Consider the following 13,463-nt stretch of genomic DNA (forward strand, 5'->3'; position numbering starts at 1 on the left):
TATAGTCCACAGACATATGCTGGGCCTGGTTGAGCAAACAAGGAAATTGGACTGCTGGAACGGTCACGTGGCTTAAATCCACTTTGTTTAGGGGGGGATATGGGATCACATCCTTTTGTTTATGAGAGGAGAACAAGATAATTAAATGAACAAAGAGACGTCTTTTCAATTCAGTCATTTCGATCCACGTTCATTTGGATTCTTTCAAAGTTGCCCTCATCACATTCTGAGAGTATCTTCCTGTCACAATGGATTGGAAGTTTTCTTTGTGTAGACTCTGCTCTCATATCACATTTGTCAGGGGGTTGGGGAAACAGGACCCAAGTGCAGTAAAACAAAAGGGAGGCAGGTATGGGTCCAAACAAAAGGCAAGCTTTATTTAAATTAAAGCTGTACTTTCAACTTTTAACCACACCAACACTTACCAGGGGATAGACACTGCAGGAGCAGACAGACGGACGGGCAGGAACAGGCAGGTAACATGTACAACATCAAGTAGCAAACGACGACGACTGAACAAGAGACAAAAGGGAACCAAGACTAAATACACAAGGCTAATCACCAAACAACAAACAGCTGGAGAGGGGAGGAAACACAGGGGCAACAGGTGAACACAATGACACAATCAGGCACAGGAGGTTAAACTGGGAGTGAAACTTAACATGACACAAGAGGGGAACCTTTCAAAATAAAACAGGAAACAGACACAAAACAAAGATCATGACAACATTAAGGGAACTGTAATGATCTCAGCACATAGAAATAATCGCAACTTTTTCCTCAAAGTTGTAATGTGTAAATATTGATCTGCATCTATGGAACCTGATCCCTCTCTGAGAAAATGTTGACCCACCCAATGTGCAAATAACATTCTTAAAACTATATTCTCGCACGTAGTACCCTTAAACCAACACTGCATCGATTATTAACAGAGATAGACATGCATTCCTATGTGCTGCTGTAACATTACACATTAAAAGCCTCGCCATGTTTCTGTCCTACAAGACATGAATGTTGGTATTAATGAAGACTTTAGATTGTTACAATGTGATGCATCAAAACTCTTCTACAACAAGATTTATGACATGTTACTGAGGACTAAAGCCCAACTGGCCTCCACATAACCTCATGATCACTGCACTCTTTAATAATATTTTTTTGTTTTTCCAACATATTCATCATAATGTATTTAATACCACTCTCAATGAGGCCGGGGGGGGGCAAAACGAATAGCCTGACCTTTTGCAGTGAGTGGAGGAAGGCGGAGAGGAGGCTTGACTTGCTGCCTTTCTTCCTCCTGGTTAACTAGACATGTGATTAGCATTGCTGTCTGCTACTTAGTTTGCCCTCCAGCCAGTGTGCTCTGCCTTCAGAGGAAATACTGCCTGCAGCTGCTCTCACGGCAAAAAAGGTAAGGCATATACACATAGATCTCCTAATGGTGTTCGGAGAAAAACATCTATATTAATGCCTACATGTGGTTGTTTCTCAGAGACCTTTTAATTTACTTTTAATCAGCTTTTTGCTTCTTTTTGGAGATTTCTACTACCTTAACTGTGAATGTGATCTCATTACATATGGGACCAAACTATGTCTGAAAGTGTTCGGTGTCTAATCAGAAAGACAAATAATGCATCGTTTTTGAAGCAAAGCCCAAAAATGCTTAGAAACTTGTGTCAGTCTATCTACTGATAGGTAGCCAAGATTGTTGATTTAAAACTACACATGGGAACATGTAAAGCGGTCAGGACTGGAAACAAAATAATACAAAGTGTGGTCATCTATACTGTTCTGTTTTAAAACTATGTAGTAACGCACATAGTAGTCTGTGGCAGGTGTGTGTGTCTCCACACCTGTTTGCAAACCTAAACTTCCTTTTGCAAACAAAAGGAATTCTTTCAAATGTGGAGATGTTGACTTGTGTGCATCAAAATGTTATTTAATACAGCATTCCTCCGTAAACAGGTTATACATTGAGGATTTTTACACGCTGAAGAATAAAGACTAAAATACTGACGTAAAAAAGTGTTGTGTTACAGCAGCGTTATGAAAACATAGACAAAGATACCAAGTTGCTCACACCCGCTAAGCAAATACATGTCAAGCTTTCCGTATGCCTGGTCTATTAAAACATAAGGATTGAACAGTGGGAAAGTAGTAAGTACTATTTTATAAATATGGATGTGCACAATGTCCTACTTGGAGCGTACCATTTAGATGTGAATGTTTCTCTGTTAAACTTGCGTGCTTGTTTTTACCATTAGTGCCCAATTGCATAACCAGAAATTAGATTATGCTATCCACTCGTCCAGTGTTTTAAGGCCTGTGGTAAACAAGACAATTATAAGCATTTCCTTAGCATTCCATTGTTGATTATTGGTTATAAAAAAATAGTGTTTAGCTGCCATTTGCTAGTTGTGTGTGAGTAGATGTGTGTGTACATGTGTACATCCTCTGAAACATTGTGAAGCGGGACCATGTGAAATGATTTTGCATCGGCTCCATTTAGCACAGACTGGATTAAAGTCCCTCAGCATTGTGATGTTGAAGTGGGCCAAACCTTCCCAGATCACAGGTCTCATCTCGAACAACGCTCATAATAACTGATCCACGATCAAATGGTTATTATAAACAGCAGCCTCAAAGACTCACTGGCTGTTTAGTGACAGCTTGAGAATGACATGCAAACCTTTTTATACAGAAAATAGTTGAAGAACATATAAAAGCGGACAAAATGTGCTAATTTCCATAAATGTTCATATTTGTCTTTTTTAGGTTGTTTTGCTGACTTGACCAAGTGCAATTGTTTTAATTTAACTTTTGGTGTGGATCAGTAGCGAGCTGTGCATTTCACCCCTATGCCTTCAGTAGTGTTCCACCCGAATAAATCCACCTCTTAATACCTTTATTATGACGTCATGGCTACAGAAATGCAGTATGTATCACAGACAGGTATCTGATCTAGCAGAATGAATGCTGTTACTAAAGCAAGAAACACAAATAACACAATTCAACAAGTCTCCTGCAGGCACAGCTGCACCACATCATCTCTAGCAGAAGCATCAATATTCATTAATAAAATGACAAGAAAATATCCAGAAATGTCAATAAAAGTCACTAGCCTTTACTCCCCTATACGTTTGATGATGTGCACACAAAATACATCCTCCTTTCTTTCCTCAAAAAGAGCCACATTACTCTGTTGTACAGATTATCTGAGTTTTCAGTTCCAATAATAAGACCTGTTCTATCGCCATGGAGGCTAATGCTGAAAGTCCAGTCAAAAAAAACATTGTGGAGCTCTGTTTCCCTGCGCACTTGTCCGTTAAGCTGTAGATCCACTCGGCTTTCCCAAAAAGTTTTCAAAGGCATTGGTGCTTGTTACCCTTTCTTCAGCTGCGACAGGCTTGCTAGCATCACAAAATAAATTTCTCCTCCGCTGTCCTCCATTCTGGGTTGAAAAAATAGCTTTTAAATCGACACGGAAATAGTTTACCTTTTGCAGGTTGCTAAGGCCGCTACAGACGCGATGTACCAGCAGGCAGCAGCTCACTACACACGATAGTGTTTGCTAGCGCTGACAATCCAATCAAAGGACGTGGAAATGCCGACGTCATTATAGGCCTGCTAGATGGCCCTGGGATTGCTAACTCTAAATTGGATTGATCAATGCAACAGTTTTATTGCCACTTATTTTAAGCTACAAGGCCCTCACTGTTGATTCTGAAGGCCCTGAGGCAGATTTATTTGACCCGGCAACACATCCTGACTGAAATATTATTGGGTAAAAGCCCCAACATTAACAACCATTACTGGATGCAGTGCAGCCAAGCACAACACAAACAAAAGCTATTAAATAAAGAGAATAGACTATTAGAAATAATTCAATTGAATACATGTTAGTGAAAAAAACTTTATCAAAACGTTATTATATGTTATTCACTGAATAATGTTCTATTAAATCGTAATTCAGATACTGCTGGCCTGAACACTGATACAGTAGCGTTTAGGCCTGCAGAGAAGGCCTTGCTGGCCCTGATGGTTTGCCACGGGTGTGGATGTTGTCCCATGTCTCACACAGGTACTGTTAGCGTAGCAAACCGCTTGATGCTATCGCTATAGCACGCTTGCTAGCTTTATTAATGGCAACTGATGTTGATTAAGATGCTAGCTGACAAACTGGCTCTGTGTGGTTCTTAGAAAGCACTTCTGTGTTCGTAGCACTTTCCCTCTGTTATCCTTATTGATAATTTGCTGTGCTAGCGATTTGTCCATCACAACAAAGCCACGTCATTTACAGTGAACTTCACGCTGTATTGAAAAAGACATCAAACTAGTGTTTACGACAATAAACTCAAAAGGAAAAGAAATACAGATCTAATAAATAAAGTGCAATGTATCGTCATTTTCTTATAGACCTTTATACAATCTGAACCAAAGGAGTAGTCCCCTGTCCGTCACTAGCAAGAACCCATCCCATCCTTTATTTAGAGTGTTTATTTGCAACAGAATGAAATAGAGAGGACGAAGCAAAACAGCTTACTGCATTTTTCTCATTGCCCGCATGTAGCCCAGCACGAGACAGTCTGCCAGCTCACGGGCTCCAGCTTCCCCATCATGCCTGGCAACACAACAGGCAAGAAGCTGGATCTCTCCAAGCTCACAGACGAGGAGGCCAAACATGTTTGGGACGTCGTCCAACGAGATTTCGACCTGAGAAAGAAGGAGGAGGACAGACTTGGGTATGTTCTGGGATCACGCATATATGCTCTCAACAGACACACTCTGGCTTCTCTCTGGGGTCTCTGCTGGCTTCAGGGTGAGCTCATGTCTCCCTTTACTTTCTGAGGGTGATGTCAGGCTGCATTGATCAAACTGATTACATTTGTGGTCAGAAATGATGAAACATTAGTAGTAACTTTTATAATGCTTGAAAATGTCTATATATGTAAATCTAGATGTACGTTGTTGTCCATTAATTTTATTTGTTCTTTAACCATAAGGTCCAGTAAAGACAATTAAGAATAGATCATGACGATTTAGAGACTTTATTTACAAAACAGGTTTTTATTTTACTTTCCACATGTTAGCATCCTAGCATCCTAATTAGCAATTGTTGTTGTTGTACTTTTCATTTTGGAAGTTCAACCCCAGCTTTTTAATGTCTCCAACAACATCTATATTGCAAAATACAGAAATCAAGACCCTTACGCAGCAAACACATCGGTTCCGTTGGGTTGACGCTTGCCAGTGGGCATCTCTGGCGCTTAAGGATAACGCAACCAACGACCAATCATATTAATCTCCCGGCCCAAACAAACAGGCGAATACAAACCAGTTTCACCCACTGTCTCTGCCACCTCCCTCCATGCCTGGTTCTTCCTGTTTGTGTCCCTGTATGTGTCGTATAAGACAGAGTGATTCTCTACCGCTTGTTCGGATTTTTAGAATTCGGCCCTCCGAAAAGGCTTGACAGGAAGCACACTGAAACAATAACTTGTGTTTTTATCCTCGGTCTTCTTTTATTCTTATTATGAAATGACCACAGGTCATATATCAATGGGCCGTGTGCTTCTGTCGAAACCTGGTTACAACTACCCTAAAATAAATTATTACGAGCTAAACTCATGATAAAATAAAATAAAAATGTTGACACCTCCCACTTAACCGTTTGATCAAAGATCCAAAGAGGCCACAATTAACAGTAATTTGAGTCTCTCTGTAGGTATCTCAAACGTAAAGGTTAGGTGTTCTTCATGGGTCCAACATGAACACAAAAGCTAACTAAGGAGGTAGGCACCACCACCTTTCCTCCTACTGAGTGTAGGTTTGCCCTCTAATCACTCAGTTGCCTCCCAGGGTTACCTACTAACTAAACCACAAAGTATTTTGGGTAACCCTTAGCAAGGACTTATCCTACTTCTGTTGGTCCTCAACTGGAATCAAGACCACCAGCCTTCGCACATCCCTGCGAAGGACGATGGTCGTGGGCAAATCAAAGTTTTCTCTCCGGACCCTGGATACATGGGGGCCGGGAAGTCCCATGCAGATTTTTAAGTCCACGTCCCGGACGATCCCTTTCTTATCAGGATATGTAGCGACGACTCGGCCGAGCCGGAACTGTCCTCTCAAAGTGTTTTGGTCTGCCAACCAGACCATGTCTCCAACCCTGACGCTTCTCTCCGCTCTGTAACACTTGTGCCGGATGAACAAGTTTGGACCTGCCAGCTCACTCCACTTTGACCAGAACTTGTCCACTCCAGCCTGGACAGCCCCCAGCCTCCGCCGAGGGTGGGTTTCCACGTTGATTCCGTGCATGTCTCTTCCCTGTCCGGTGCGTCCCAGGATAAGGGAGTTAGGAGTCAAATACTCTACTGCGTCTTCCTGCTCCTGCGCCTTGGCGTCAATGGGTCGATCGTTAGTCAAGTTAGCTGCCGAGTAAAGAAGGGTTTGGAACTCCCCCCAGGTGTAACAGCTAGTTGTTCCACAAAGGCTGTGAAGAGCTCTTTTAATGAGCTTAACCGCTGCCAGGGCTGCTCCATTTCTGTGAGGCGCGTCCACAGGATGGAAGTCCCACTGCCGTTCTGTGCCATTCCTGGCGGCCATGTTCTCAACAGATGCCTTCTGCAAACAAGCGAGATGTCTGTCTAGCTCTCTCAGTGCAGGCCTAGCGCTCACGAAGTTTGAGCCTCTGGCCGACCATAGCTTCTTCTGATGCCCCCTCAGAGCAGTGAATCGAGAGTAAGCCTGAAGAAAGCTTTCAGAAGACTGGTCATCGACGAGGTCGGCGTGGACAGCTCTAGAAACCATGCAGCAGTACACTACTCCCCAGACCTTTTTCTTGACTCTCTTCTTTACAGCGTCTCTCACCTCGAAGGGGCCGAAGAGGTCTAGTGTCGTGTACGCAAATGGGTTTGCTCTGCTGGTACGTTTCTGAGGGAGGTCGCTCATCACTTGCTGGCACAATCGGGCTCTCTGCTTCTTGCAAGTGAGACACTCATTGATCACCTTCTTGACTGTCCTTCGACCTTGCACCACCCAGGCCTTTCTTCTTGTACGCAGAAGTGTGGCAGCAATGCTTTCATGATTTGACTCCTGAGCATCTCTTGCCAGCAAAGTTCCCAGCCATGACTGGAAAGGGAGCAACGGTACAGCTCTTCCGTCTTCGTTCCAAGACTGGACTCTACCACCACACAGCAATAGTCCTGTATTGGCATCCTTGAACACAACAAGGCAGTTTAGAGTCATGTTGTGGAATTCCAGGCCGTCCTGGACCACAAGGACCAGGTCTTGGAAGGCAGTTGCTCTTTCTTCTGCAGACAGCCTGGAATACTTTGCCTCCCACTTTGCTGGATCTGAGATATGCCGTTCTTTATTTAACCAGGATTCTGCAGCTCGTCGAGTCCAGGCAACGGTCCCACACAGCTTTGACAAGGTACTGAACCGCTTGGGTTCAACTAGGCACACAAGATCTACGCCCCAGGGTTTCCTCTTTGGTCTCTCTGCTGCTGAGGTTGGACCCTGACCTTCATTCGATGACTCTTCCAAGTCTACGCTAACGTCAGCTTTGCTGGGGTTAGATATTTTCTTCGACTGAGCCCTAGTGACCGCAGCTGAGAAAGCTTTTCTTTTGAGCTTCTTAACGTCGTCATCAACGGTAGTCGCTGTCTCGCTGGCCGTCTTCACTGGCCACTCAGCTTCTGGCCATCTTAGGAATTCAGGACCTCTTTGCCACACTGACTGTTCATCGAGCTCCTCAGGAGATGCTCCCCTTGCAATGATGTCTGATATGTTGAGGTTGCCCTCAACCCACCTCCAATCTTCTACTGGTCCAGCCTTCTGGATTTCCCCGATGCGATTCGCGAAGAAGGTCTGATAGCCATAACTGTCCTTCTGGATCGCTCCCAGGATTGTTTGGCTATTTACGAAGTGGATCCAGTGCTCAACATCGATGCGGCAGTGCTTCTCAAAGTACCTTTTAAGACGAGTTGCAAAGACAGCGCCGCATAACTCTGCCTTAATCACGTCAACCAATCTTACGATGACCCCGTTCTGCGTTTCCCACCGAAGGTAGAGCACAGCTCCGTAGGAGGCCTCACTTCCATCTGAAAACATGACTCCCACTGGGCGGCCTATGGCTCCTGGTGGCGTAAGGCTTCTCTCGAACTTGACGTGACCAAGTCTCACGTACTCCTCAAAGAGTCTTATGGACGCCTCGCACAGTTTTGGCGAGAGGGGGTCATCCCAACTATCTTTAGTCGTGTTGTTTTTCCCTGCTTCTTGATAAGACTCCCTCACAAGCATCACCCCTTTCTGCTTAGCTGGTGTGGCTAGACCAATGCGGTCGTAGAATGCAGCAATCTGACTTACAACACTCAACGCGTTAAGGAATTTGGGGTGTTACTTCTGACTTCGTCCTCACGCAAGTCGAGTCCCGATAAGTTCCAATAACTGCATCTGTGGCTGTATTCCTCACCTCTAGCAGAGCCTCTCTGACTTCGGCTGTCTGAAATCTTACAGCCTGGACACTGTTTATCCATCTGGTGTTGGACCAGGATTTCAGAGTCGTCTTAACATGCTGCTTCAAGATGGCCCATCTTTGTGTGGAAGCACAGAATAGTGTGAATAGCCTTCGTAAGAAGCCAAAGTCATTTTTGGCCTCGGTTGACCTTTTTGATGCATCTGCTACCACCAAATTTAGAGTATGGGCTCTACATCGAACAAATAAAGCCCGAGGGTTTACTCTCAGGAGTCTGGCTTGTACTCCCTTTGACTTTCCCTTCATATCTGCACCATTGTCATATGATTGTCCCCGACAATCCTCAAAGGGAATGTTAAACACCTCCAGCTCTCTCAGAATGAGGGTTGAGAGGCTTTCTCCAGTGGATGATTCCATTTCAAGGAACCCCATAAAGTACTCTTTTACTGCTGGTGTTTCTTGTATCGCGACGGTTCAAAGTACAACCGACAGTTGCTCTTGGTGGCTCACATCAGGAGTACAATCCAAAATGACTGAGAAATAATTTGATTGTGTTATTTCCCTAATTATATGCTGCACCATTTTGTCACCAATACAATCAATCAACTCATTCTGAATAGTCATCCCTAAGTATGTTGTGTGAAGTCCTCCTCTTTCATACGCAGCAACATGTTGTCTGAGGAATGGGTCAAACTTGGCCAAGAGCTCAACCACTTTGACGAAGTTCCCATTGTTTGGCTGGTAAAGCCTGTCTGACCCTCCCCTAAGTGGAATATTGCGCTCTGCCAATGACTGAATGATGGCCACCAACATAGTCAGGACTTCACGCCATCTCCTCCTTTCAGCCTGAAGAAGTGCCATTTCAAGTTTCTCAATTGTCTGGCCTTTTTCAAGACGGGTCTCCAGCTCGTTCCAGGCTGACATGTGCTGCGAATGTTCTGGACTAGTCTCGTGAGTTTTTAGGACTTGGCCCCAATTTTTCCAGTTTACAATTATTAAAACATTTGAAATTGGCATTAGGTGTTAATAAATCATTGTTTTGTAAGCTTTTAAGGGTAAAGTAAAATAAGGATTATTAAATAGACTTACCTGCTGCAGGCTCTGTGTCCCCGGTCTGTGTTTCACTGGTTGCTGAAGTACTAGATGTACTAAATGTCCCTTCACCTGCAGCTGAATTCAAGCATAGAATCCATCCATGATGTTAGTTACACCATTGTATTTGGTCAATTCTATAGTCCTACCACATTAGAACATTGTACAAATAAAGTTAGACCATATGAATTGATAGCCCACTACAACTTCTACTACTAAAACGAATACTATTATTACCACCAATAAATAATGATTAAACAAACTTACAAGGTTCAGAGAGAGGTGAACCTGGGGGATCAGCTGAGCTTTCTTGAAGAGGGGAGGGTCTCAGCAAACATTTCTGGAGTGTATCTGGACAATTTAAATATAAATATTAGCATAATATAACACCCATGTAAACGATAGCCCACAACCAAAGTGTTTATCCAAAGCATCCTATGTGACCTAGTTAAAATGAACTTAAAGCTATGTGTCAACTTGTGTCAGTCTGTTCAGCTTCTGAAAATTGATGTTAGTCTAGCTGCCACTGCTTGAGACAGGTTGGAAAGCTAGCTCGAGCAAGCTACTAGTTCTACCTCCGTGCTGCTAGTGCTACTACTAGCAAACTCCCCACATGAGATCAGAATATTTAAAACTTATTCTGTATGTTTATAACTAGTGATACTGCTTGGAGAAAAGGTGACACATGACATGAGTACATGCTTCCAAATATTAGTAATCTGTCAAACATTCTTGAATAAATTGTGATCAGGCTAGTTTAGGGTGACCAGATTTGAGGTGGCGAAAAAGAGGACACTTGCGATTGTTGGGAGGGAAGTCTAAGTACAGTAGACTTCTGTGCAAAGCACCATTCAATTTAAGTACACGCTTAATGGTCCCATGAAAAACTGTGAAAAGCGGACGTTTTCATGAATTTATAAAACCCCCCCGGACGCTCCGGACAGGACATAAAAAGAGGACGTCTGGTCACCCTAGGCTAGCTAGCTCCACTTACCAAGCAAGCTTACTAGGAATAGAATTGTGCTAGGAAGCTATTCTAGGCTAGCGGAGCCCTACGCAATGATAGCTAGCATCTACCAGAAATCACACAAAACACACTTTTGATTAAACTTTAGAATATTTGAGATTAGAAAAAAATACATACCTCTACACTGGGCTTTGTTCTTGTCCTCCTCCTTCTTTTCTTATTTTTTGTCCCTCTGCACCAGGAGTTTGGACCTTTTCATTTTTTTTAGAATTGACGTGTGTCACACTGGCTTGATATTCTAACTTGATCGAGTGTGCCCATTGCCTTGTCACGCAACCATATAACCCTCGCTGCCGCTGCCCGATGTTGGCTTGGCCACCGCCCCCCCATATACAAATATACAAAATATTTTCATTTCAGCATATGGGGGGCGTCGCCGCCGCCATGTTCTTTTGTTTTAATGAGGTTTTATTTCACAAGGGTTTTATTTCTATTTATTTCGTTAATTAATGTTGTTAAGAGAAAGATGAATGCTTAAGAGCGCCACTAGTGGGCGCCCCCCACCCTAGGAGGGCGCCTACTTCGCCTATAGAGCTCCTGCAGATGATGTCATATATGCTGGTCACGTGACGAGATACGACAGGGGCAGCCATTTTGGCAGTCATCGCGGCAGTAAATTGACAGGCACTGGCAGACTGTCAAGGATGGTGGATAACTGCTGTGCACCAGGTTGCACAAATAGGCGTGGGAAAAAGAAAGGTGTATCGTATTATCGCATTCCTAAAGACGCGGAGAGGAGGGAGAAGTGGATTGGAGCGATTAAAAGAGCCAGGAGCCTTCAGAAAAAGACTGAAAGATGGGACCCCCCGGCCGTTGGCTTTCGCTTATGCAGTGATCACTTCATATCAGGTGGGTGAAGGAATACAGTACAATGCTACAAAAAGTTTCTGGTCAGTTTAATTAAATTTAATTAGTTTAATTTAAGAAGTAGCACCCAGTTATTATAGCTAACGGACACTGTGATGTCCCTTTTTAACTCAACAAGTGTGGCTCTGGCGCAGCCTAGCCAGTTAGCAAGTTAGCTTGTAGCAAGCTAGTGGTAAACAAACGCCAGCCACTTTGGTTGAGTACGATCAAAAATACAAACTAGCAAGTTACAGATGCACTGCAGTAGCTATCCAAGCTAAAAAACATGCTAACGTGACACTTCCGTAGCTAGCCAAGCTAATAAACAAACAATGCTAACGTGACACTGCCTATCAAACTGGAATAATTTAATACTTACCCTTGCAGTGATGATGCCGAAGTTTTTGGATGTAAGACTCCACAGTTGAATGTTGTTTACGAAGCCGGACTGACACCATTTGTAAGCCTCCAAGCTTTTGTACGCTCTGAGGGAGTCTCCTGAGTACACTGATGGAAAGCTTACAAGATAGCTGTGGATGTCTGCGTAGCGCAAGTCGGGTACATCGTCTTCAGAGCAGGAGGTTATGCTCTTGAAAAGCACACCGGGTGAATTATATGGGTCGCTTATATTTAATCTCTCTAATTTTGTACTATAAAGCCGAATTTCACTTGAATTAAAATGAGAAGTATACTCGCTCGGTAAGAAAACACTGGCACCGGTGGTCATGTTGACTGCCAAAATGGTGGCTCCCAACCAAAAGTCACGTGACCGCAGGAGCTCTATTTTAAGGTTTGTCTTTCTGTCCCTCTTATATTCCACTCCCTCACTGACGGTTTTTAGTTCAGTGAGAGAACTGAGCTCTAGCCTGTCCATTCTCATACACATTGTGAAGGTGCTCATTGGTGCTCCACTCACGCCTTCTCTCTCTGCCTCCCGCTAACTCGCCCCTCCCCTCACTCTTCTCTCCGCCTTCTCTCTTTGTATCCCGCTAACACGTCTCCCCCCTCACCCTTCTCTCCGTCTTCTCTCTCCCGCTAACTCGTCTCTCCCCTCACTATTCTCTCCGTCTTCTCTCTCCCGCTAACTCGTCTCTCCACCTTCTCTCTCTCTCTCCCTCTAACTCGTCTCTCCCCTCACTCTTCTGTCTCCCGCTAACTCCCCTCTCCCCTCACTCTTCTCTCCGTCTTCTCTCTCCCGCTAACTCGTCTCTCCCCTCACTCTTCTCTCCGTCTTCTCTCTCCCGCTAACTCGTCTCTCCCCTCACTCTTCTCTCCGCTACTCGTCTCTCCCTCACTCTCTCTCCCGCTAACTCGTCTCTCCCCTCACTCTTCTCTCTCCCGCTAACTCGTCTCTCCCCTCACTCTTCTCTCTCCCGCTAACTCGTCTCTCCCCTCACTCTTCTCTCTCCCGCTAACTCGTCTCCTCTTCTTGTGTTTATCTCCCTGTATAGCTCACTCGCCTCTTTCTCCGCGTTGGTGCCGGTTAAAATGGAATTGCCCCGTCAAAATGGAAATCCCTTATTATTGTATTGATTATAGGTCCGGGTCCGTATAGGTCGGGGTGAGGGTCCGTACCCGGACTGCGGTCCGCCTGTTAGTGAGCTATGCTTTAAAGCAGGGGTGGGCAATTCATTTTTACAAGGGGCCACATGAGAAACCTGAACTGTGTTGGAGGGCCGAACCAATGATAACTTATTCTGCTCAATATTCATTTTCTCCCACTGTAAAAAGCAGTAAATTATATATTTTGATTAGCTGCTACTGGTTATCAGAAGAATAAGGATATTCTGTAAATATTTATATAAATATATGGAATTGTGGTGTAGGTCAAATCTGAAAATACTCCTAGAAGTAATAAACAGTAAAACAAAAACAATCATTATTTTATTTATTATTATTTTAAACTAATCTTCACAAACACTGAAAAGGTGTTTTGCAGTATGTTAAAGATATGCAATTGATCAACTTTATACAAAATCAATACAGGCTTTTAATTTTTTTCTGTTCATTTTACTGTTC

General features: G+C 43.7%; 1 protein-coding gene and 1 long non-coding RNA gene across 6 annotated transcripts in view; one reads left to right on the forward strand and one right to left on the reverse strand.

The window, feature by feature from the left end:
* The first annotated feature begins 1,317 nt into the window (after window positions 1-1,317).
* The window catches only part of mlphb (melanophilin b), a 64,019-nt gene continuing 51,873 nt past the window's right edge, over window positions 1,318-13,463 (forward strand). For all 5 annotated transcript variants that reach the window (XM_063888718.1, XM_063888720.1, XM_063888721.1 and 2 more), the window contains exons 1-2: window positions 1,318-1,411; window positions 4,571-4,742. In XM_063888718.1, the coding sequence (XP_063744788.1) occupies window positions 4,618-4,742 (125 nt within the window). In that variant the 5' untranslated portion in view covers window positions 1,318-1,411; window positions 4,571-4,617. The remainder of the gene's footprint in view (window positions 1,412-4,570; window positions 4,743-13,463) is intronic.
* Window positions 9,585-10,802, reverse strand: LOC134867122 (uncharacterized). The gene is made up of 3 exons (XR_010166122.1): window positions 10,716-10,802; window positions 9,839-9,922; window positions 9,585-9,649 (listed from the first exon to the last, which is right to left on the reverse strand). It is a non-coding gene; the product is annotated as an uncharacterized LOC134867122 (long non-coding RNA).

Source organism: Eleginops maclovinus, chromosome 7, assembly GCF_036324505.1.
Source record: "Eleginops maclovinus isolate JMC-PN-2008 ecotype Puerto Natales chromosome 7, JC_Emac_rtc_rv5, whole genome shotgun sequence".
In the NCBI taxonomy this organism is placed as follows: Eukaryota; Metazoa; Chordata; class Actinopteri; order Perciformes; family Eleginopidae; genus Eleginops; species Eleginops maclovinus.